Source organism: Athene cunicularia, assembly GCF_003259725.1.
Source record: "Athene cunicularia isolate RWA chromosome 4 unlocalized genomic scaffold, athCun1 chr4_part1, whole genome shotgun sequence".
Classification (NCBI taxonomy): Eukaryota; Metazoa; Chordata; class Aves; order Strigiformes; family Strigidae; genus Athene; species Athene cunicularia.
Window position 1 is genome coordinate 35067902 of NW_020799098.1, and position 26221 is coordinate 35094122.

A 26221-nucleotide genomic window follows, 5' to 3' on the forward strand; every position below is an offset into this window, starting at 1 on the left:
TAAGAATAAATCAGCTTTTTCTCTTCAACTGCACACCAGGCATGTGAACTTTCATGAAGTCTATGTGCTTGCAGAGCCAAAACTTGAATTTCTGGTCTTGCGCAGGTCATCATCAATAGAAAGGGAGAGTTGTGTTGGGTTGAGATAGAGAGGAAGGGTCAAGTCCAAGACTTACCCAGCAGAGGTCAGGCTAAACCAAAATTTCACCATCATTATGGGTCCTAAGAAATTGTCTCCTTAGGTCCTTCTCACTGTTTCCCCTCAGAATCAGCCACTAAGTATTTCTACAATGTGACAGATACCTGCAAGTTACTGTGAGAAGTTATTTAAATCAGCAAAGGCTCAAGTTTGTTGGCCAAAATACTCTGGAAAAAGACTGAGACCAAAGTGTCTGACACCAAATATTTGAAGACCTCAATATTATTGTTGGGCAAAAATGTTATCAATTCAACAAAGTAAGAATTAAAATCTATTGTAGCAATATCAATAAAACACTGTATTTGATCTCCAAGAATATTTCAACTGAATTTTGCTCGGCGACATGAAGCATAGTAAATGCTTGTAAAAATATGTATTCATATGGGTGTCCTATTCATGACAGTGTTCACAGGGAAATCACAAAGGGTCTCAGAGTTTGGGAGTCATCTGTCCACAGAATCAAAACAAGAGCATCACTTATGTGATTTAACCCATAGCACAAAAAGAGGAAGACAGAAAACACTTAAAGCAAGAATCATGGAAATAAGAGTAAAGTAAGCCTGCATAGTGTGCTCATATGCATGACAAAGAATCTGTATAGGCCCCCACAGCTTTCACTTACAAAAGTAAAAACACTACAAAAATCTAACAAAGCAGATGCAGACCATGTTCAGTAACCAACAAGCACACCACATTGAAATAAACTAAATGGTACAGGAAAAAACAAAAAACAAACAAACAAAAAAAAAAAAAACAAAAACAAAAAAAAAACCAAAACCACAGAAAAGTTTAAAAAAAGTGCAGAATCAACTATGTCTGTGAATTTGTGATATACATACATACATGCAAATGTATTATTATTTGTTGAAATACACTCTTCTTCTACAGACAACATAAGTGCTGGGGGAGAGGTTTGGAGCAGGTGAGAAAGACTTTAGCATGGGTAATATGTTCAGTACTATTTCTTATGACAGCTAATACTAGAATATTGCAGACAAAGCTAATCACACCCTGAACATTGTTAAGGGGTTTGACACACCATCCAACACTAAGTATGGCAAGCTGCAATATCGCATTTCACAGGGGAAGACGTCAGAGCTGTTATGCAGCTGCTACCTTAGGTATGTAAGGAAGTGAAGCACCATAAGTATGGCTTGGGCAGAGCTGGTGGCCAGAGGGTTGTTTATGTTTAAAATGTGTAAATTTCCAATCCAGGGCACTTTTCTTGTTGCAGCACTGACATATAGCACACTAGGTTATGCTCTTGTCTCCTCTCTTTGCTGCCTACTGGAGAACACCAAGCATGGTGAAGGCAACTTTGAATCCCCTTCAGGCTTCCCACCCTCGCCCTGGCTCTGTGGTCTCAGCAGGGCTTGATTATATCTGTCTCCCTGAAGCTCCACAGCATGCAAGTCTTATTCAGGAATATACCTTCTTTTTTTCCCCAGTAGTCACCCTACTTTGGGATGCCTTTAGAGAACAGCACACAAGCCCTAAGACTGCTATCCAGTCTCTGCACTGAGAACAGTTTTCCTCCAGGCAGATCAGGAGCTTAAAAAGCTGCCTCTCTATTCCTCTTGCTCTACATTAAGGGGACACGTACAGTCTCAATGTTCCCAATGACTACACTTAAATCACAACTAGAACTGACTTGCAACCTACCTGTATTGATATTTACATTTTGATGGAGGGTTACATTCAAGTTTCATCTGTGCAGAAAGTTGAAAAGTAAACTATGCCCTTCAAGGGAAATGTATAGTGCAATGTAAAGTTCAAAAATCAGTGCTGCATTATTACAGGGGACACAAATAGTTTTATTCATGCAACACATGCACAAACCTTTCAGCTCTGAGTGAGGAAGAAAAACACGGTTATGTAAGATACTGCAGGGATGCCAGAAATGGTTCTTTTCTAAACAGAACCCACACCATACGCTTCTTTAGTGTGCAATTCCTGCAAAGACAGAAATGACTATGTGCGAAGTCCTAGAGAAGTAACTTAACAAACTGTTATATTTATTAGTCCAGCAACAGTTTCAACTGAGAATGAAATGAAATACAAAATGCATTGTGGAATGATCAGTAAATACTACTGTTAACATTTAAATACCTCTTCTGCAAAGCAAGAATCAATTACAGTAATTGCAAAAGCTGGAGCAGTCTCTGTCGTGACCTGAAAACCATCTACTGCCACTTGGGATGAAGTCAAAAGGGAGACACAATTCATGACATGAAAACAAGACAGACACTACCACTGCTCCTCCAGACACAGCCCATTCATCTGGGCATCCAGCAGACAATTTTTTTTCTGACTGCTATGCCAGCCACCCTTGTTACATCTCCTGGCTAGTGATTAATCACTCTTCAGTGCAGCAATTCATCCAAGGCAAACCTTGGAAACACAAAGGCGCTGTGGGAATCTTATGCTTCTCTTTTAAGTGCTTTCCTCTACTGGTGAAAGTGGAAGTAGTAAAGCCACGTAGTATCATAAGATAGTATTTCTGACTTCTGAAAGATATCCAAGACCTTGTGGTAGATGGAAAAAACCCAACCTAACCCATTATGCATCTTGATATTAACTACTTAGTTGCCACTGAATACTTACTACATCATATATATATAGTTCAATGAAAGTTTCTTCAATGACAGAGAAACTTTTCAAAACCAAACATACAACATGCTGTACAAGTAACACTCAGTTTTGTGATGATGTGTACTGATATCCCAGCTCATCCCTCGCTGCACTTTGTCAGCCACAGAGCTGCCTCTTTATACTCTGCTTTTTCAGTCTGGAATTCACCACACTGCTGCTATCACCTTCTCCATGCTCTTTTTGACAGCTCTTGTTAAAAACTAGCCAAAATGTAAGCCTGGTTTAGACAGGCAAATTACCTCACTTGTATGAAGACAATCACCAAACCTGCCTCAGTAAATTAAATTTACAATAATAATAAAACAATGAGAACCATTCTTATGGGAACATCTGAAATCTGGTGCTAGCCATGAGATGCAGCCTTGGCTATCTAGCACAGGTCCACCTCAGGAGGCAAAATGCACAGGATTTGAGAACAATTTTTCTTCCTTCTGCTTTGTTTATTCTTGATAATGTCACTACACATTTTCTTGGGTTATTCCACCAACTGGACACAAAACTGCCCAAAAAATGAGAACAATGATACAGGAGTATTATGTAATCAACAAAATCAGAATTTTTGCAATTAAAGCAAGAAATGGCATAAAACAGACTTAGATTAACAAAATACATTTATAGGTAAGATCATTAATGACAAAATGGGTAGCCCCTGAATTAGGAGTACAGTTTATTTTAGCATGGGTTTCAAGCTTTTGCTTAAGGACAGTATGATTTTCATGTACTATTCCCTAACAAAACTTACTTTCACTTAACAGGCATTGTTTGTGCACAAATAATTGAATCCACTTGAGAGAAACATCCTGGATTCACGATGAAGAGGTTGGAATATAATCACCTGAGATACCTTCTACTCTGAATTTTCCTCTCATCTTGATCCTCCAGGTGTTCAGTTGGATGCCAATTTGTACAGGCTACTGGGATGACTGGAGGCAGTGTCTGGAATCCAAGACCTGCACACTCCTACTGAAAATACATATCAGTTCTCATGCTAAACTTTAAATGCGTGTCATGCAACAGTCAACAGCAAATCAATATCAGGTCTCAAATTTGCAAACTCTGATATACCTGTATCCTGTGACTCATACCATCACCTTGGATGCGTTAGCAACACTAGTTCAATTAACCGTAAGTGCAGAATCTGGGCCTTAATGCTATCAATTTATGTGTATTTTGAATAGAATATTTATAATGAAAACTCAACAATCAAATTAAGTAGAGTTCTTGTTATTCTTCCTAATGCATCTTTAGATTTTGCTGATGATGTTGAAGGGGTTTGTGCATGTTTGAGATTTTGTTCTTTGTTCTGCTGGCAGGACCAAGGAAGTCCCAGAGCTGAGACTGGTGGAGAGGCAGCGTTCCCAAGGATTGTACAAAAGAGCAGTGTTTCCTAAAGTAGGTTATGTGAAGGACAAGTAGAAAGGCACAAGAGGGAGGGGTGACTGTGGAAAATATGGATGATGTCATCCTTAGGATGAGCAGATCTTTGAAAATATATGGCAATGATTTATTTCCCTAGTGGGTGCTGTACTTCCAAAAGTTGGGGAAAATGCAGACCTACCCCAGGGTTTTGTTGTTTAGCTGAATCCTTTTAACAAAGTACTTCTGGAAACGTGGACAACCTGGTTATAAATGGCCACATGCTTAGCCTTTGTCTTAAGCCTATGCCCAGATGACCCATTTTGCACATTTCAACCAAGAATAAAGTGACCTCATTTTAAAAAGTGCTGAGCACCAGCTGTTCCTATTGTGTTCACAGGCTGCACTATAAGTTCCTGTTTTCAAATTCTTGACCTCAAAAGAATTTTGAGGCAGCGGAGTGATTATATGTTCTTCCACTTGTCATATGCCTATTTATTTGAGTTCAAATATACAAGTCTGACTAAACTGCTTTAAAATCCTGAATGCTCTGAATTAGAACAACTATTCTTGCCATTGGAACATAGTGCAATATAAGGGAGCCATGTGATTTTAATTTTTTTCTTTTTTTTCCCCACAGAAGAATGAATAGATTAAAGGTCAGGGTATTTCAACCTTAACTCTTAAGTTTCTTTTTTCTTTTCCTTCTTTTTAATGAGTGTCTTAAGAATGGAGGAAAGGTAGCATCCCAGATCATTTAACACCTGAGTTTATATTTCAGGGATGAAGTTTCTTTGCTACCTTCTGTATAGTTAAGTCAACAAATTCAAGATCATTTTACTACAGTTGTCAGCTAGTGACTTTTACACAACAAACATGCATTCACCTCTAAATAGTTTTAAACTGTTACTTCAGCATACCACTGTCATCTTGGAAGCCAAAATATCCCATTGCTCGTGCAAAAAAAATAAACACAATTACCTTATACCTGCCCTCTAAACTTTAAGGCTTCATATCAGCAGAAACAGCAAAACTTACCCACAAATAACAAAATAAGCCATGCCAATGATCAGTGTACAATATTTGGTTTTGATCTTTAAATTAAACTCCTTTTTAATAAAAAGGTAGCAAGAAAAACTCAAAATATATCCAATTTTCTATAACTTCTTGTTGTATCTTTAATGAGAAGATGCTCTGGTTTGCATTAAGCTGAATGCACTCTACAGATCCCAGTATAACATCCTGACTAAGTGTGAGTGAAGTACCAATACTTCTGGGTGCAAGTAAATGTGTCCATATAAAGAGAAGTCATATATACATGTCAGCTGGCAATAAAAACAAAATCATAATTATTCTCTCTCCAATTACAGTATTTAATATTCACAGTAAGTAACCTGAAGAGCAATTGCTTGTAGTCAAAAATTCAATAGGTCTTGATACCTTGCTGTTGTTGACTAGCCAGAGCTCTGTTTTAATTCCTCTGTAAAAACAAATCACATTCTTTGAAATACAACTTGCTTTTTAAATGTGAGGAAGGTTTGTCAGTGACATTTTGAGAAAAAATGGCTATAAATCCTACAAAAACACAGCTTATAAATCCCTCAATATGTCAGTGCTTTCAGTTTCTGGGTTCCTGAGCTATTTCTCCACTCTCATTTGTCTGGCTGCTCCTTCAAGTACCACAACTCAGCTCCTTCCAAGCAGACTCAACTCCCCTTTGTAAAACAAATGCTAAGCTATTTCTCAAGAGTTACGGGCATGATCAAAATTTCTACAGTGTCACACTGGACCTGAGGTCCACTTGACCAATGCCTGGAGAGGCAAGGCTAGAAGGGTAGGGGGGGAAAAAGAAAATTAAAAAAAAAAAAAAAAAAATCACAACATACTGTTAAATGTGGAAGGTGGCATTAAGAAGCTACGAACCAGCACCTGAATACCACCAAGTTGCTGGGTTCCTTGTCCCTTTGGCTACAAAGTACCACCTGCTTCTTTGGCTTCACTGGTCCCAACAGAGTGCAAAATTTAGGAACAATGAACTTTCTACTTATTACAAGCTGCAATATGGTGAGTGAAAAGAAAGAGTGAAGAGACTGAGAAGGGAAAGGGAAAAAAAAATTAACCTTTGATTAGTCAAGGTGAGAAGAACAGGAACTTCAGGAGTGCTAGATTTGAAAACAAAAAGAAACCACTTAAAAGCATGTGCGCTGACAGTTATGCCATAAAAAATACACCTCCCATTTGTTCCGTACTGCTGATGCTTTGAGAACCACCAGAAAGCACATCCCATCTTTGACCTCCAAATCCAGACCACAGTATTTCCGAGGTCTGCTCTACTGGTGAGCCACAAGGTAGTTGGCTCATGTCACATGAAGAGCTTGCTGGTCTTGTTTGATGAATGAGAATAAAAGCTATAAAGCCAATATTATTTTGTTCCCTAACGTTATTACTCCATGTAAACTACAGCTGTAATCACAGTGAAGACATCATTGCAAACAAGAGATCATATTATCTTCTATAATCACAAAAGTGAGGACAAGCAACGTAAGAATCCACCTTTTGTGGTTCACACATGAAAAGAAAAAAATCTGTCATTTTAAACTACACAGCAAACATGAATTTATCTGAATGCAAGCTACAAAATCAGTTTATGCCTTTTGCTCTTCACAGAGCAAACACAATAAAATAAATGCACATGTACCAAGAAAGATCTGAGCATAACTACAATTTCTAGCGCTCTAAAAACAAACCAAGCCTCGATACATTCTCACTGCTGCTTTGAGCTGGTTTCAGGCAGCTTTTACAAGTATACATTACAGTAGGAGCCATAAGACATCCAACAAATTAGCTAACAGTATTCCCACCCATTCACAAATGCTTGGTCAGACAAGCTTGGTGGCAGGCCATCAGCTCCTCATCCCACCACTCTGCCCCTAACCATGGGAAGAGCAACCCCACTGTCATCAGAGCCCTCTGTGGCTCTGAAAGAGGTGACGAGATGGGGGTGCAAGGTTTACACTCATACAGTATTTCCATACAGAAGACTTCAAAAAATGGCAAAGTTGAGATGCAAATGCTAAAGAGAATGTTTAAGTACAACTACAAACATCAGCTCTTTGCAATTAAACTCATTAGACTTTGGTCTTTTCCTTCCGACTACATTATTTTTATGTCTTCAAAGATAAAAGTAGTCAGACAAAAAAAAATACCAAAAATGCTCACACATAAAACCCAGCTGCTTAGCATATTTCATTAACACACTGACTTCAAAAATACTGAGCCATTTAAACCTGCAAGCCACTTGGCTTTAGCTAGAGATAAGTGCCTGAGATAAGAGAGGTATAATTGTTCAGTGCAATACTGTAACATGTTTTATATAAACATTTGCTAACACTGCACTTCATGTATTTTGTTTCAGAGTTGTGAAATGCTGCTGAATGTTCCAACTTTATTTGTGGCCTGTTCCTTTAATATCTACACATCCAGGGTTCTCCTTGATCCCAAATTAAACAAATGAACCTATCCCCTAAGTAGAAAGGGGCACTTACACTTTGCAACAAAAAGCATAGCCTCCAGGTTTCTAGCAGTTACCTAGTTTATGCCTCTCCATTGCTGAAGAGGCAGGGGGAAAACCTTAAAAGAATGTGTTCATGAAGAGCTCTGAAACTGGGATTAACAAGACCTTTTACTCTAAATAAAATGCTTAGGGTTCATCCATGAATTTTCTATAACCTAATTATTAAGTAAATTAAATACTCTTAAGTTAGGGCCCCCATATATTTCTAGAAGACATGTCTGTAGACTTTTTTAGGGTGTCTGGTTTCATGATGGAATGTGTGGTCTGACAGTGCTGTCTCTCTTTGCCCTGCACTGTCAGTTCTTCCACACTGTTACTCTTGGATGGTATCAAGCAAATTTGACAGAGGGGGAACAGTCTCAAAGATCATCTATGTTCCCACAAGTTTTGGTGACCCATCACAAAGTGTACTGAGGAAAGACTGAAACCAAAGCTCAGCCATACAAAGAGAAATCAGAGTACTCACAAGGGAGAGAAGCTCTATGAAAAAAAGCAATGGGAAAACAGCTCAAAAACTTCCTGGCTTTCTTCACTTTAATAGGTAGTTCTGAATAACTCAGAGAAAGCCCTGCAGCCTCCACTCAGAGGAATCTCCCTCTGAACACTTGAGCTTTATGCCTGCTTCACTCTTGCTTCACTTAAATATCAAACTTCCTGTCCACCAAACTACCTGTAAAATCAAGGGGAGGGACTGTCATACTGCAATGACAGCAAGGCACAGCTCAGGATCACAGAAGGGAAAGGTAAACTCCAGGATGTCACACCACAGCACATTTCAGCAAGGCATGACATTTTACCACAAAATCTGGCACCTTGCCCTGATTTTAGTATTGTCTGCAAGTAATACTCAGCAATAACTGATTCAAACTCCAGTTCCTCCCCTCACCTACATGCAATCAATTTCCTGTGAGAATCCCAGTGTTACACGGTGGTTAACAACACTTCTTGCAGATGAAACAAGAAGTGACAAATTCAAAGATTGCCGAGAGAGAATTTTTGAATTTTTTTAAACTGAAATCTATTACTAAAATTTCATCACTTTTCTATAACCTACTGTTTTGCATTCTATGTTTTCTGCCATTTGCATTGTTTTTCCAACGTTTATATTTTAGTCTTGCTAGGAAACACATCTGCAACATCAATTACAATTACTAAAAGCTTGCACATCTAAATTAAACATCTGTGAATGTACACAAAGCATAAAAAAAAAATACACTCACACTGGTATATAATATAGTGTCTTCAAATAGAGTATATGAAATGGGTGTGCTCTGATGCTGTATTAACAAGTGGAATATCAAAACTTCAGCAGAAGGGTGGAGATTAAAGAGAGCAGTCTTAAAAAGAACATAAGGCAAAACTATATATAACCTATATTATATAAATATATTATGACACAGCACATGCAGCAAAGTTGCATATACACAGCAAACATGATTCCCATGAGTGTCACAAAGTGTGCGTACAGTGTCCCTTAGGAGGGCTGGACCACACGTGGTGCACACACAGAGTACCACTGGAAGAATTACCACATGCAGTCATCTCCATCCATGTTTACACAACACACCTGAAATCTATTTCAGAAAGCATATTTCTATGATGCTGGTCTATGAATTAATAGGGCTTGGGGACATAAGTTTGGTGGACGCTTCAGCAGCTCTGCAGACAGATGATGATGACCAGAGAGGTGCTCAGCTCTATATTCCACCATCATTTTCAAAAGCAGCCTATTTGCCAAGCACATGGATGGGGTCAGTTTAGGCACAGATGCAAATCCAGGTATGTGGATTCTGAAACCTGAACAGTCCAATTTAACAGCCTTCAGAGATGAAGCTCCACCTGGGGATGCATGAGAAGCCAACCGAGACCTTATGGGTCACAATTAAAGGCAGGGCAGGGACAGGTTGGGGTCTGCACTTGACCAGGAAGACTGAGCAGATGAGGCCCTCTATAACCAGATAGGAGCAACCTCATATTCACAAGCCCTGGTCCTCGTGGGGGACTTCGACCACCGCAATGCCTGTTGAAGGGACAACACAGTAGGGCATAAGCAATCCAGGAAGTTCCTGGAATGCATTGATGATAAATTCCTTATCCAAGCGACAGAGGAGCCAATGAGGAGAGGTGCTATGCTGGACCTTGCACTCATCAACAAGGAGGGGCTGGTGGGGAATGTGAAGCTCAAGGGCAGCCTTGGCTTCAGTGACCATGTAATGGTGGAGTTCAAGATCCTTAAGGCAGCAAGGAGGGTGCACAACAAACTTGCTAACCTGCACTTCAGAAGAGCAGACTTCAGCCTCTTCAGGGTGCTGCTTGGCAAAGTAGCATGGGATAAATCCCTCAAGGGATGAGCGACCAAGAAAGCTGGTTAATATTCAAGAATCACCTCCTCCAAGCTCAGGAGTGATGCCTCCCAACAAAGAGGAAGTTGGGTAAGAATACCAGGAGGTCTGCATGGATGAACAAGGAGATCCTGAACAAGCTCAAATATAAAAAGGAAGCCTACAGAGCGTGGAAGCAAAGACAGGCCTGGGAAGAATACAAAGAAACTGCCTGAGTAGCCAGGGATCAGGTTAGTAAGGCCAAAGCCCTGTTAGAATTAAATCTGGCCAGGGATGTCAAGGGCAACAAGAAAAGCTTCTACAGGTACGCTGGTGACAAAAGGAAGACTAGGGAAAATGTGGGCCCTTTCCAAAGGAAACGGGAGACCTGGCTACCCAGGATATGGAGAAGGCTGAGGTACTCAATGAGTTTTTTGCCTCAGTCTTCACCAGCAAGAGCTCCAGGCACACTGCCCAAGTCATGGAAGGAAAAGGTGGGGTCTGGCAGAATGAAGAATTGCCCACTGTAGGAGAAGATCAGGTTCAAGACCATCTAAGGAACCTGAAGGTGCACAAGTCCATGGAACCTGATGAGATGCATCCATGGGTCCTGAGGGAACTGGTGGATGAAGTGGCTGAGCTATTATTTGAGAAGTCGTGGCAATATGATGAAGTTCCCACTGACTGTAAAAGGAGAAACATAACCCCATTTTTAAAAAGGGAAAAAAGGAAGACCCTGGAACTACAGGGCAGACAGTTTCACCTCTGTGCCTAGCAAGATCATGGAGCAGATCCTCCTGCAAACTATGCTCAGACACATGGAAAACAAGGAGGTTACTGGCAGCAACAAACATGGCTTCACTGAGGGCAAGTCGTGCCTGAGAAATCTGGTGCCCTTCCATGACAGTGTTACAACACTGATGGATAAGGGAAGAGCAACTGATGTTATCTACCTAGATTTGTGCAAAGCATTTGACACTGTCCCATATGACATCCTTGTCTCTAAATTGGAGAGACATGGATCTGACAGATGGACCACTCAATGGATAAGGAACTGGCTAGACGGTCACACTCAAAGAGCTGCAGTGAATGGCTCGATGTCAAGTGACATTCCCTGGGGGTTGTTACTGGGACCACTGCTGATTAACATCTTTGTTGGTGACATGGACAGTGGGATTGAGTGCACCCTCAGCAAGTTTGACAACGACACCAAGCTGTGTGGTGAGGTTGACACGCTGGAGGAAGGGATGTCATCCTGAAGGGCCTGGACAGGCTTGAGAGGTGGGACCGTGCAAACCTCCTGAAGTTCAACAAGGCCAAGTGCAAGATCCTGCACATGGGTCAAGGCAATCCCAAGCACAAATACAGACTGGGCAATGAGTGGATTGAGAGCAACCCTGAGGAGAAGGACTTGGGGTTGATGGTTTACGAGAAGTTCAACATGACCTGGCAATATGTGTCTGCAGCCCAGAAAGCCAACCATATCCTGGGCTGCATCAGGGAGGTGATTGTCCCCTCTACTCTGCTCTTGTGAGAACCCCACTTGGAGTGGTGGGGTCCAGCTCTGGGACCCCCAACATAAGAAGGACATGGACCTGCTTGAGCGGGTCCAGAGAAGGGCCATGAGGACGATCAGGGGGCTGGAACACCTCCCCTGTGAGGACAGGCTGAGAGAGTTTGGGTTGTTCAGCCTGGAGAAGAGAAGGCTCTGGGGAGACCTTATAGCAGCCTTCTAGTACTTAAAGGGGGCTACAGGAAAGATGGGAGGGACTCTTTATCAGAGAGTGTAGTGGTAGGACAAGGAGTAATGGTTTTAAACTTAACGAAGATAAATTTAGATTAAAGGAAAAAATTCTCTACTCTGCGGGTGGTGAGGCACCGGAACAGGTTGCCCAGAACAACTGTGGCTGCCCCCTCCCTGGCAGTGTTCAAGGCCAGGTTGTATGGCGCTTTGCACAACCTGATCTAGTGGAAGGTGTCTCTGACCATGGCAGGGGGGTTGGAGCTAGAGGGTCTTTAAAGTCCCTTCCAACTCAAACCATTCTATGAGTCTAAGTTGAATGTTTGGCTCCTGACAAAAACAGTACTTTCACTGAAACACCCAAGGTGTCAGAAGCTCAGAAACCATGCTGGAAAGTTATGGCCTTTAGCTACTAGCTGAACAATTACCTCTCAACCAATATTAATCTTGTGAGCCAGCCAACATCTCCAAAATAAGGAAAGGAGATACCTTGGAGACATGAAACGTTAGGATCCACTTCTGCAGTATTTTCTCAGGACAACTCTGTCCTGAAACGGCAGTTCTGCCTTATTAATAATCAAAAGACTTAGAAACAACTAGTATCTTGGCACCAGATCCTGTTTGCAATGTGAATCGGAGTTGACATTTTTGGAATGTCAAGAGTTGATATAACAAGAAACTCCTGCTTAATGTAAGCCTTTCATCTAGGCACATGTCACTTTAAGATGAGAGAGCTCATGATGCCCAGAATTCAGAGGGGAAGGAAAGGGAGGGACTATGGGAATAAAACTAAGTGAAAGAAGGAATAAGCAGAATTACAGAAATAATTAACAAATGTTTCTTTCCTGACTTCAGAAGAAAACGTGTGATGATGTGAATACTATTAATATCCCAGTTATAGGAATCTGGAATTTGCATGTATTGTATTTGGAGAGAGGGGATTGATGTTGCCTCTCGACCTAACAGCTGATCTTCCACAATCAAAAATACCAAGAGCCTCAAAACCTTCTTCACATGTGCGTATATTCGTCATTAGCATGAATGCTGCAGTACAGGACAGGATAAGACTCGATGCCAGTTTAATATTGATAATGCAGACAACTCAGGGCTGCCACAGGGCAGCTCCTCATATACAAGGTGAGCAGTTGTCACTCCCTTAATATTCCCACAGGTACCACAGAGTATATCTGCAAAAGAAACCTTTTGAGGATTGCTAAGCAAACCACACTGCCCAAACCAGCTGGAAGTGGGGAAGCACCACAGGCACTGCCTCTCTTCTTCCACTTCCCTGGGCACCTGTTTGTGGTCACAGTGGACACAGCAGAATAGGCAAGAGAGATTTGGGTCTCAACTGGCATGGCCACTCTTGGGTTCCCATTTGTGGTAATAAAAAGGAACATTTTCCACACTCCTACCAACTCTTGCTGGAAAACTGTCATCAAAAACTGTCATTGCATAGCAATGTATACCAGAGCAGTTTTTAGATTTTTTTTCTCTTTGCTGGTCCCTCGTAACAAAATAGCCCTCCCAGTGTTATGCATAGTAATCACATACACACATCCACTTAGGTGTATAAAACACAGATCAAATGCTCTGGTCTGAAAAGTTGGGTTTGAAGCCAATTTGCTACTAGAGATAACATTACAGTTCCCAAGGGCAGATGTGCTGCCAGACAATTTTGCCACACCTGTCATTAACAGAGCTTGGTTTGACACCAACCCATGAGTAAAATTCATCAGCATCATTTTGTATGCTTTCTCATTGCTTGGAACACACTGTCCTATTCAAATGCCCCATTAACTAGGGAATGAATTATGATGACATAGGCAGATAAAGCTTTCTTCCCCTCAACTTTTTTAACTTACCTTTTCATGACTTAACTCTAAATGCAAGTTACAGTGAAATACTTCATTTTGCTGTAGTACACTTCTTGAAGGTGTGAAAAAGGGAACTGCTAGGATAAAAAGAGAAAACCATGAAAAGCTGAGTGCACTGTACTGCTGCGTGCCTATGGCTCTGTTTGGAACAATCAGCACTGGGATGAAAACTGAATGAGACTATCATCTATCTGGTAGGCAGAAAAAAGTTGCATTAATCATTAGCTTTTGAAATAAGCTCAGACACACACAAGTGAAGAAGCGATGGTCCCAATTTAAATCCAGTGAGCTAAATTACTTAAATTGAAATCTAAGAGTGAGTTGGGGAAGTGTACTTCTCGTGGCCAGGATGCAAGAACACAAGCCTGCTCTGGCAGAACAGCAACTCTGCCCACGACTCCTCTCTCTGTTCGCTGCCATCACACCCACCCTTGTTTCTGGAAAGCCTGCCCCAGTTTCTCTACCTGTCCAATCTGTAGTCCTTATTCAAAGGCAGACTTCAATTAAAAGGGAGCATTACTCAGCAGTTACAGCTGTGCCCTCCTCAGCCTTTCCAATTCCCCGATGTAGGCAAAGACTTATGTGAAGAAAGATGGCTATGTGCATCGTTCAGGGAAGCAGCACTGCTGGGAGTTAAGGTTTCCTACCTGAACAGTCAACCAAAAATGTGTGCACTTTTCCCACTAAAGAACAGAATCGGACCCTTGGGGACTTCGTGTGCATTCTCATGTTTAAACTTTCGCACACATGCGCAGAGCATGGGTTTGTTACACATAAAATTTAATAAACTTACATAAACTATTATTTACTGTGCTGCACAGGGAATATAGCAGACCACATATCTGATGAAAAGTTATCACATGTAGCTTTAAAATAAACAATACTTCACATAACTACTTCGCCCTCTTGTACAAAGAGGTAGTTAAGAATGTGGGTTTTAAAATGAGGTTTCCAAAAGATGCCTTAATTTTACACTCACGGTTACTGGATAATATTTCTACAATTAAAATAATTACACAGACTGAACCCAAGATTGACTCAAAGGAAAAATGTTTCATTTAGAGATGACTATACTTCTTTCCAGAGGAATCCTAAAAAGTTGTTCAGAAACTGAGACTTAATTAGAGCAGGCTGGAAAAAAATGCAGAAAACTGTTCTTTGCTCCTGTATTCTGTGAAAATATTCCAACCAGTTCTATTCTTATGCAGACAGGCCACACAAATACGATTTCAAGATTTCACTCCTGAAATTCAATGCCTATGGAAGAATATTTGTCCCATACAGAAGCCCAAATGCTTTTCACTAAGCTCTGGTCTCACAGCACTTCCATACAATGATCTTATTGACTAAGTGTATACATAGACACCACTCCTCATAATTTCCCTAAGATTTTTCAATGTTTCCATCACAAAATAATGTAACATGTACAACTGTAAAACATTTGTATCTAAAGAGCAAGAAAGTAAGTACATGCGTTCACAGTGAAAGCAGAGACTAAAGACCTAGTAACATATTACAAACCCCTGAATATTCCCCCAAAGATGGATTTGTTTTATTCATGATTTTGGACTGGACTAGTACAAAGGGAGGGAATGAGTGTGTGAAAAAACAGCAGTGAGCCATGTTGCTCCCACCCACGATCCCATCTCTGCATCAGTAAATCTGCCCTTTAGCACCAGAGGCTGAGAAACCAATTGGACCTTGGGTGAACTTTCCGTGGCCAGTGGAATCTGCCCTCCATCTCCCAAAAAAGATGTGCTGCAGACACTCCCACTTTACACATGGGGGTTGCAGCTGTTTCACACTTAATGTTAAAGCCAATAAACCTTTCTCTCTGGAGTTTTTGTTCCCTCTATTCACCATGCAGCATGCAGCATTTACACCTAAAGCACACAAATCTTAAGAAAAACTTGTAAAGAATATCTCCATTTCACCCTGTTTAAAAAAACACTTAGTTTAAGGCTTATGAGTAGTAAAACAAGGTCAGTGTATGATCCAAGAATGTAAATCCTCAGGAGAGCAGAATTTAGAACACCCTATGAAAACAAAGAGTAGTACTTTGCTCTAAAACGCTGTGAAAATTTAAGAGGCAAAGTTAGTTAAGTACCACAATGAAATTTAATACATCATCTTACCAACTTATAAGATAAACGGTCCAATTTATAGCATTTAAATCCTTATCACATATGGTTAGAAGTTCATCTTCTGAAACTAGGTCACAGGTCATCAACAGGAAATTCATAGGAAATCATGAAGGAAATTAAAAAAACACAAATGGGCAAGAAAACTAGTTTATATAATCTAGGTTCTCCCAGCACAGTTTCCTGTGTTATGATGAACTCAGCTTTCATACTGAAGTTTGCCTTTTCCAGGCCACATTAAGTAAGTATTTCTGAATTGTCTATTATACTCTTTGGGTCTCAAATTGTTGAGGTCAGCTTCACTACAAAGGGCCATTCATTTTTTTTTATTTAAAGGCCATTAGTTTTTTTTCTTTAAACAATACAACTTGGAAAGAAAACAGTAGCTGGAAAAGGTGTTTTGATATCACTAAATGTAAATTTCTACTCGCTGTCAGCACGTCAAGAACGTGTGTGTGAAATGCCTCATGGACATGCATACCACATTGAGGAGAGCACCCAAATTCAAGACGATATTCTGGTATTGCTTCAGTCCCAGCATCCCAGCCAAACTACAGCTGCATTCTCCATCACATTTGGGAAGATGACAATTAGCTTCCAGGAGTCTGTTCTACTCTAATGTTAGACATACTTTTCAAAATAGAAGCCCAGGTCAATAAGGCATAAGAAAGAGGGCTACAATTTATCTAGGTTATCTGGACAACTTTGGTAAAGATAACCTGCTGAACAGAAGCAGTTACTGCTTAATTGTTTCATCTGAAAGCTAAAGCCTGCCATGTACCCCCTAGCTACCAATACCTCTAATGGATCACAGAGAAACAAAAGTTCGGAGTAACTTTACAAGACAGATACAAAATGAAAGACTTGCAAGATGCCTCTGCTGTCTTTCTTCTTGCTACTTTCATTGAATAACAAGACCTAGTATAAATACAATCAACTTCTCATTCATTCTTTTTCACAATACCTGAAATCCATGTGCAATACCCAGGCCATCCCTGCTCTCAAGAATCAGGTCCACATAAAAGTCCACAAATTAAAAGCAATTCCTCAAATAAAGTGTTCATTCTTTCCCTTTTGTGTTCTGCTTCCACACCCTATCAGATCCAATAAAACCATCAAAATGTTTTTTCAACACCACAACTTGAAATTTCTAATAAATTCTGCATTTGTAGCTCTCTCATACAGATAGCATTTCCCACTGAAGCAACAAGAACCACTCCTATACTTTAAAAATTATAGGAATCACATAATCTACAATTTGATAAAAAACAGAACTATCTTTGGGTTGTGAGGAGTTGGTTGACATGGTAGAAGTGATAACAGTACTCAATAACAATCATTCCACATCATTTACTGCTGATATTATAAACAGGCTTTCTTTTTCAGCTTGCAGGAAGGCAAGATGGAAAATTCTTATGAATACTGTTGTGTGCAAAAGTTGATCTGAATGCCGGATTTCACTTGCAGAATGGGGACGGCTCTGTTCACAATGAATACACCTGGTCTGGGATGTTCATTCTTACCCACCGTTATCAATTCAAAGCCTGGGTTGAGATGGGACCTTTTTTGTGATGGGCAACATTAGTACAAAATAAAGGAGACAGTTCTTCTACTGAACAGACTAAAATCTAAGTGTAGGGAACTGCAGAAACAGTTAAAAGTGCCCAGGAAAACAAAGATGGCCATAACTGGGAACACCTCCTTCATCTTCTGACTTTCAAACCCAGTGATTTTAACCTCTCTTTGGAGGAAGGAAAAGGAAAACTTGCTATCCTTTTTATAGTGAATTGAAGCCTGTTGAAAATCAAGTTTTCTTGTTTCAGTTACCTTTTGCAGACTGATTAAAAGCTGCCAACAGAGCCCAGGGCTCTGTTTAAACTAGACTGCTCTACCCACTCCATCATGCTGCACGCCCAAATATGCTTCCTGTAAAGCCAGGTCTTCCTTTATCTTCCCCCCCCCTCCCCAGTCTATTTGAGCAAGATAATTCCAGCACCTATATGTCATCCAAGAGTGAAATACAAAACAGCATGAGCAGAACAGCCAACTCGATAAATGTGCTGAAAAAAGCAAATCAGCAGCTATAAACAACTTTCAAACCCTCCTCATAGCTACAGGCAATCACTTGGGAGCAACAAATGCTGGTTTGGGAGAGTTTTGCAGCTTCCATATTCAAGCACTTTCCCTAGGACTACTCTGGTTGCCACTGGCCTTGATACCAAAAATTATTGCAAAGACAAGTACAGAAGCACACAGAGATTTCTATAGAAGCTTTTAACCCTCGTTTCTGCTTCCTGTCCTCATATTTAATCTACCTAGAAAAAAAACGCAAAACCTATAACTGAAAGTGTTCTGGTTAAGTTCAGGCATTCAGGTCTCAGTTTCAACAGTCACTACTCCTTTTCCTTTTTCTGGTGATAATTAACCCCAATGGTTAGGCAGAATTGCATAAAGTATTCATTAGACACTTCTTAAAAAGGGCAACCCATATTTCTAGGCCCAGATTTACATCTACTCCACCAAACACATCAAATACCCAGTTTTGATAGCTTAACGGTAGATTTATCATTTAAAATTATGTAATGTATCATGCTTTTGAAGAAAAAACCCCACACAATCAATATTGTATTATTTAGCAATTCTTACACAAGTTCTAAATTAGCTGACAACTTTTGATCATGGCTTTAATACTGCCTGGCCTCTTCCAACCAGGTAGAAGCAGTACAGTCAAGAGTAATTGTATATGAAAATTTTTTTCAGCACTGCTTTACTTGACTCATGGCCCAGAGTAAGGCAGCAGGATATTCATTCAGTTTTAATGCTGTTCACAGAGATATTCTATAACCTGCCATGGGTTATGAAGCAGTCATGCTAAAGAAGCTCCCCAGAACACTGAAAAGAAATCCCCAATTTTGACTTCTACAATGTGCTTAGCAAAATATCACCTTTTTAGTCTTCATACCCAATTGTGCTTATACCTCTTTAGACTGTGCAAAGAACATTACAAAGATGGTAGTTTACTCTGGGATGAACTCTCCTGCATACAAATGAAGGCCTATTGTTGCTCACAACTGAGCAGGTCACTGGGCTAAACCAAGGTGATCTGCAAAATCCTCACATTTCAGCCTCCTTCAACAAGTAATGCATTTTGCAAAGACATGACTGCTATTCAATTCCAAAATGGCAAGATATTCAACACCTTTTGTGTTTATCAATGTTGCCAACAAAGACAGAGTATAACTTCTACACCTGTGAAAGACTGGGAGCTATTTGTGATGAATCAGTACTGTCTTTGTTCTGAAACCTTGTCTTTTCTAGAAAGAGGAGCTTCCTCTATCTTCAGTAGGCTATCATGATGTCTAGTGTACATATAACAATCATAAGACTACTGGAAAACACACCTAGAAAAGTATTCAGACTCAGACTGAAACCTCTGCGCAAACGCCAGTGAGAGGACACCCTTTGATGACCTGATCCTGGAGCACTGGACCTGCACCCATATCTGGCTGAAGGTCCAAGAAAACCAGCAGAGAGGACACAGGGACTTTGAATGCAAACAGCAACAGAGGCTGGGAAGGAAAAACAGCCTGAAATTTAGCTCTGCAGGGAAGAGTGCTTTGAACTGAGATAGAAATATGAACAGGTCTAGGTAAGATAGGCACACACAGAGACTTCTGTTTCCTACTTATAGTCACTCCTCTTTGATTTTACTAATGCCATGAACAAAAACGCCACTATGGATCCCCTTGCTCATAGGTACAGCAGCCAGGAAGAACAGCAGGTACTCAAATGAAGTTTGGTCAGCTGAATGCACAAGCAGTACACAGGACATTGTCCACAGCTTGGTCTAACAGTGAAGTTACGGATATGCAGAAAGTATCTTGGTATCTGGTGGGAAAGGACCAGGCATGGAGACAGTGGCTAACACACAGGCATGGGCACAGCACAGTATGCGAGTTAATAGTGCACAGGCAACCACAGGGTTCAACAGAAGGAAGAGAGAGAAGATTGTCTTTTGTATTATTTTAGGCAAGAAACCAGAGGGAAAACCAAAATGAGATAGAAACTGTGCCAAAAATGACTGGTCCATGGACTTGGACCAAGATTGTGGTGTGCAGACAGAGCACACTTAGACCCTCTTCCCCAATCAGGATGCAGTGAAAGCTACTATTTCTCTCTCAAGGTAAGTGGGTGCCCCAGAGGCCAAAGGGGACTGTAAGGCACAGTGACCGCAGGAACAACTTCCCAAGCAATAAAGCAAGCATAGCCCCTGAAGAAACTGAACTGAGTGACCCATTTGGGGTTCACCAGGTCAGCACAGGTTGAAGTAAAAGCGACAGAGCATGAGCCAGGAGGCAAAGCTAGACCTGCTCGCCACTGACACCTTCACACTCTCAGTTTTTACTGTCCCACTAATGGGTCTGGTCTAAGACAGCCTAAAACTACCCTGAATTCAGAGAGGCAAATAAATCACATTACTGTTAAGCAGATGAATTGGAAGGTGTTTCTTGACACCACACTAAGAGAAAAAGAAGGTGATGCAATACTGATTATTCCATTAAATATTAATTACAATACAGCTACTTTCAAGCTAGAACATATTTCTTTAGATAACTGAATTAAGGGACAGGAGAACTGAACGAGCTTCAGGGCTGTGCATGTATCTTGTCATTTCTCAATTATGTTAAACTGAGTTCTTCAGATCATGCATGGTTATCTCCAAATACTAATTTTTATTAGAGTTAGAGGTTCAAGCTTAAAAAAAAAAAAAAAAGAAAAATAGGATTCCCAAATTTGTTCAAAATGACTCCCAAGATCCTTCTTACTGTTCAATGAGGCCGAAGAGGCAGTGCTAGACCTTCCATCAAACATTCTGGAAACTGAGAATGAGGATATCTTTTCCTCCTACAAATATTAATTTGCACACAGATACCATCAGTTGGATAGCAGTGTTTCATACTTCTCTCCTTTCCCTTCTGCTTAAACTTGGTAACCAAACTCCAGTTAACACCAAACAACACCGACACTAGATTACCCTTCGACTTCGGAGCACTGAAACCTCCGAAGGAAATTTTACAGAAAAGAGCAATAAAGTAACTGCAAACTTTTCAGAAGGTAACCTTCAAATAGGAATGCTTTGGAATTAGATTTTACCAGCGTAGAAAGCTCTTAAGACATACCTTTGTGCTGCCTGTGTTGGACTGTTACCCTACACCACCCCCATCTCAAACTGACACTTTACCTCCAACACCAAGATCTTCAATTAAAAGTAGCTCAAGAAAGGCTGTGGAAAAAGTTACTTCTTTCCAGAGCACTACTCAGTTCTGGTAACATTTAATGGCTGGGTCAAACACAGGGTACAGTTCCTGTGCAAATCCAGGATTTGCCTTTGTTATTTAGGAGGGAAAAAAAGAAAAAAAAGCAAGAAGCTTCCAACGTTTCAAAATCTATATACGTTATTTCGTGTGACTGTTTGAGGCCCCCTCCTAAGTTGTATCCTGCTTGGCAGTTTCATACGATTTCTTTATTTTCCCTTCAATTAAGCAGCAATCTATCAAAAACTTCAAGTGTATTTCCTCATTTTCAGTAACATGTATGAATTTTATTGGATTCCAACTTTTCAACATGTCTTTTCATGCAAGGTCAAAGCTCTACATTGTTGTAGTTTTCTTTTTCAGTGTTTTTTCTCCAAGTCAGTCCTCCACTGGGAAATTAATATTCCACATGAACAATGAACTCCTTGCATGGCCTTTGAACCTAGTGGTTGCTAGGAGGCCTAAAGAAACCCTGGAGTACAAACGATTTAATAGCATGTATCAAGAGATTATTCAGCAGTAAAAATGTGTGATTTTCTAAATTCCCTGCTTTTTTCCCTCCTTAATTCCATCTTCATTCATCAAACAATCTTTAATTTCAGATGAATTGCATCTGCATCAGTTTTCTATAATTATGGGCAGTTGGTCCCAAAGTATTGAAAATGTGACTGCCAGACACCAATGCTGCTACTAATCAAGCAAATATTAAACTAGTCCTTACTCAGTTTTACTGAAAAGGCTCTTAATACTGGGTGTGCTTCATTACTCTAGCATGAGGTTTGCACTTCCATTATAAACACGGTTCTGCTTAGAGACTGTATTTTACCCAAAACACCACAGCATTGACTGCAACACCATTACTCAGTATTTTTCTGTGCTGAAAGAAATATATATATGATTCTCCATGCCCCAGTCAGGCATACTTGAATATTAACTTAGCAAGCTTTTTAGCATCTCACTAAAGGATGTTTGACTGTCTGCTTTTTCATATTTGCCCAAGCAGAGTAATTGAGGCAAAACTCCAAGGTTTCTTTCCCACTCTCCACCCCCTCCCAAACAATGTAGCATTTAATTAAAAGAGAACCACAACAATGCTAATAGTGATGAGGTTAAATGGTTGGATAAACAGAATGCAGTCCTCTGAAAAGCCCATGTGTTTCAGGACACTTTCTCCCCTACAACTGGGTGACAAAGAATGCATTTGTGTTCCTGATCCCCACAACTTTTACACCAGAGGGCTTCCTATAGACTTCCTGCAAGAAAGAGAGTTTCCTTCAAATAGTGAGAAGTGTTTAGATACAGTAGCCATTCCTCCCAAAACTAATATTTGGAAAGGCAGTGGACAAGGATCCTTTAAAAATAAATGAATGTGGAAGCTATTCATCAAGAGGGAACAATTGCATTTCCAGCTAAAAGCCTATTAACCAAGTTGTTTGTTGATTTCAATTTTCAATATATTCTCCCTCCAACAACTTTAGCAAATTACTCAAACTAAACATGACATCTGTCCTTCAGTTGTTGCAAATGAAATCAGCATGCTGGATATTCATAAACACAGTATTCTGGGGGTATGGAGATTACTTTAAAACATTTATAGCAGATTACAGATCTATGCCCCCTCCCCACCTCCACCAAGGACACCGGTATCTGCCAAAAAATGCAGGGTGACACATCTGATTCTGCAGATTGCTGGTGTTTGACCGTCTGGTTGGATTGTACCAATCGTGCCAAGATAAAGCTTTTACAGAGCCAGACTGCTTCCCTGAAGAATTAAAAACAAGCAAAAAACCACACTGCTTGGCAGTAAATGCTCACGTGAGCTCCTTCTCTTTTAAATATGGGTTTCCACACTGAAAGAAAGGCCTTAAAGTATGAACTTCAACAGAACTGACACAGCATATCTTACAGTGGGAATACCAGGACGTTCATGCAGAACAACAAAAATCTTCGCAGTATGGACAGCTTTGGCTTTCCAGCCGCTTTCAGGTCCTGCAGCAGCAAGAAACAAAACAACCCCTTCACCACCACCACTCTCCTCTTCTTCAGCTGTTCAAGCATAAATTATCCTTGTCATTTCCTCTCAATATGTGGCTTCCCAGGAAAGGGAAAAATCAGAGTCGCTATTGCCAAGATTGCACAATGTTCTTACACAGGCAGATTTTTCAATAAATGCAGATTATTTCCCTTGTGCTTGGGCATTAAAGAATGAGCAGTAACATTTTTTTTAATAATTTCAGAAACCAAACCTGACTAAAGAGGTATGTTTATTAGGGCCAGAGATAGGAAAGTGAGCATGTAACTGACAACCACAATCTTTGGCTCAATCTTTGCTGCAAAAATGAAGGGGGAAATAGGGCATGGGGCTGGAAACGTTTTCAGTAATGCATAATAAATACCTTCGTTTTCTCCCTCTCCTTCTTTTTCTCCTTTAAAGGAATCTGTCTACTCAACCTAAATTGAGCTTCAAAGAGAAAACATGCCTTTATGATAAACTGGAATTTGCCATCATAGTAATGAAATGTTATTTCCGATCATCACAATAAGCAGGCAGCCGAACAACAAAGGAGGTTTCCAGGATTTTCCCCTCCCCATCAGCATATTCCCAAGTCTTTTTCCGGGTGTTTATGAAATCTCTGAATTCCAAGGCCATTAAGATTCATTTCAGGATGGAGCAGCTTCCATTAACAATACCGAGGCTTTCCAAAACTGCACCAGCACTCCATCGGAGGCCAAGCCTCTCCTCGATGCCTGCCTTTCCCTGCGCTGTTTTTTGTTTTGTTTGCGCTCTCTTTCCCATGTACAAACACGTTGGTGCAGTGTCCATTATTTCCCTACAGCTTCCCTTGAAAGCAATCGACAAACAAATATACATATGTGCACGTGTGTGTTCCCCCACATACACAGGTCTGGTGTCCTTCTACACCTCGAATAACAAATGCAAATGTGTTTACAGTCATTTTCACCAAAGCGTGCTTTGCCTCTGCAGAAACATGCAGCTGAAACCCGGAGAGCCTGTAACAAGGCGAGAGCACTTGCAACCACAGGTGCTCCTTTTCCTTTCCAAAATGGAAAACCACAAAAGCCCAATGAGTTAACTAGAGTTAACTGCATTTAGAGGGGAATGTGTGGGGCAGCAGTAAATCTCCAACACATGCTTTTACGCACAAAAGGAGCAAAGGGCTCCATGCTCTGCGCGCCCAGTCATTTTTATCTGCCTTTCCACCACAGAGAGAGGTGACCGTTTCCCTGGTACGTTTATTTCACTCGACTAACAGATTTTAAACACCATATTGCAAGGGCCCCGCTGTGAATCCTGCAGAGGTACAAAATGGTGGATGTATGCTTTTTTTTTTTCATTACTCATAACAACTTAGGCTCCCGGTGGCAGGCTCCCCTCCGTACCCACCAACACAGCATTCCCAGCCAGACACACATCCCGCACCAGCCTCGCAATAAAACCCTCTTAATAAAACCCTCTCGCACACACAAATTACATTACAAACCTGATGTCATGTAGCCCCGTGATGCCTGGGAAATAAAAGCTGGTGGGAAGTGTTTGTGCAGCCGGTAGTCCTTCTCGCTGCGGGACCTCATGCGGTCTGAGGCCCGGTCGGAGAAGTCGGAGCTAGGCCAGGCCCGCCGCAAGGTCGTGCTCCGCGTCTTCTTCATCCTGAGGCTGCCCGAGCCTAGTCCTCCTGCCGCAGCATGGGTCAGGCCTTGCGGCTCACCGGGTGCGCGCTGCCTGGCATCAGCCGAGCGCAAATTCTATGAGGTCCTCTCTCATTAAGCCCCATCTCCTTCCAATTGCCTGAAAAGCCATCAAGCATGACATGTTTCCATTGATACTTTGTATACTGGTAGCAACAGGAAAAAGATGAGCAAAAAAAATGGCCTAGAGCTCCACTAATAAAAACATTTTTTCCATCATGCAACTTACTCATCTAGCAATTTACTCATCAACCTACACAAAGCTTATAATAGAGCATGTCTTCACCCTCAGACCAGAAAAACCATAAGGAGAACTTCTAGAATTGTTCAACTTTCCTCATCAAAGGTTGAGATAGATTGGTTAGCGCTACCTAGCTAAGCCAAACCTAAAAAACCTACTTGTTTTACCAGATATAAAAGCAAATTAAACTCTACCCAGGAGTGTAAACTCTCATTCCACTGTCTGAAAGTTGAGTGAATGATGGCTATGCATTTCCAGATGTCAAAAATTGGTTGGATATAGCTGGCCAGCTAACTTCAACCTACAGCTGAACTAAACTCAACCTGCTCCTAGACACAGCCCTAGATATCAATCTGTTCCATTAAAAAAGACATGAGACAAGAGATAAACAGGAATAAGCAATGAGGAGGAAAAATTAGGTCAAGAAGTAGCAGAAAGACAGAACAAAGCAGGGACACACACACACACACACACACACACACACAAGACCACAGTGATCCTTATGCTGTCTTTCTGAATAATTATTCCCAACTAAAAATATTTGAGTCTAGTTTCAGAGCTATTCTAACAAATACCCAACCAAAACCCAGGGCATAGCTACGCAACTGTTGGGTAAAGCAAACATATCCCAATTCTTTTTGAGCAATTTGCTGTACACTAATGAACTGGTCACAGTGCACAGAAATCTTTCAAGTACTTTTAATTTATTTCATTTGTACACTTGCAGGAATTGTCATGAGAGTAATACAGTACATACGATTAACACATGGTATCTTCTGCTTATTGATTATAGGAATCAGACTAGTTCATAGCATAGATGACAGGATGCTTTTTCATTGTGTGACAAGTTTAAGCAAGTAATAATTTGCTCCTACAACTATGAAAAGTTATTTTTATATTAAAATGGGGAGGACGAGGGAATCACAGGAATAAGCAATCCATCTAGCAAGGTCAACTTTGCCTTCTCAAATGCGGAAAGACTGGTTTAAAAGCAATGTTGGAGGCCTCCTCTCAGTACTGAGACATTGTTCCTGTGGTCAACTAAAAGGCTTTGTATTCAATCTTCTCACAGTTATCTTGTTCAGTTTCAGCTTAAA

At 40.7% G+C, this 26221-nt stretch overlaps 1 protein-coding gene across 1 annotated transcript in view; it reads right to left on the reverse strand.

Moving 5' to 3' along the window:
• Nucleotides 1–24929, reverse strand: part of STOX2 (storkhead box 2) — a 78958-nt gene extending 54029 nt beyond the window's left edge. The window contains exon 1 of the mRNA XM_026847012.1: nt 24679–24929. Within this exon, the coding sequence (XP_026702813.1) occupies nt 24679–24844 (166 nt within the window). The 5' untranslated portion in view covers nt 24845–24929. The remainder of the gene's footprint in view (nt 1–24678) is intronic.
• Nucleotides 24930–26221: the final 1292 nt, after the last annotated feature.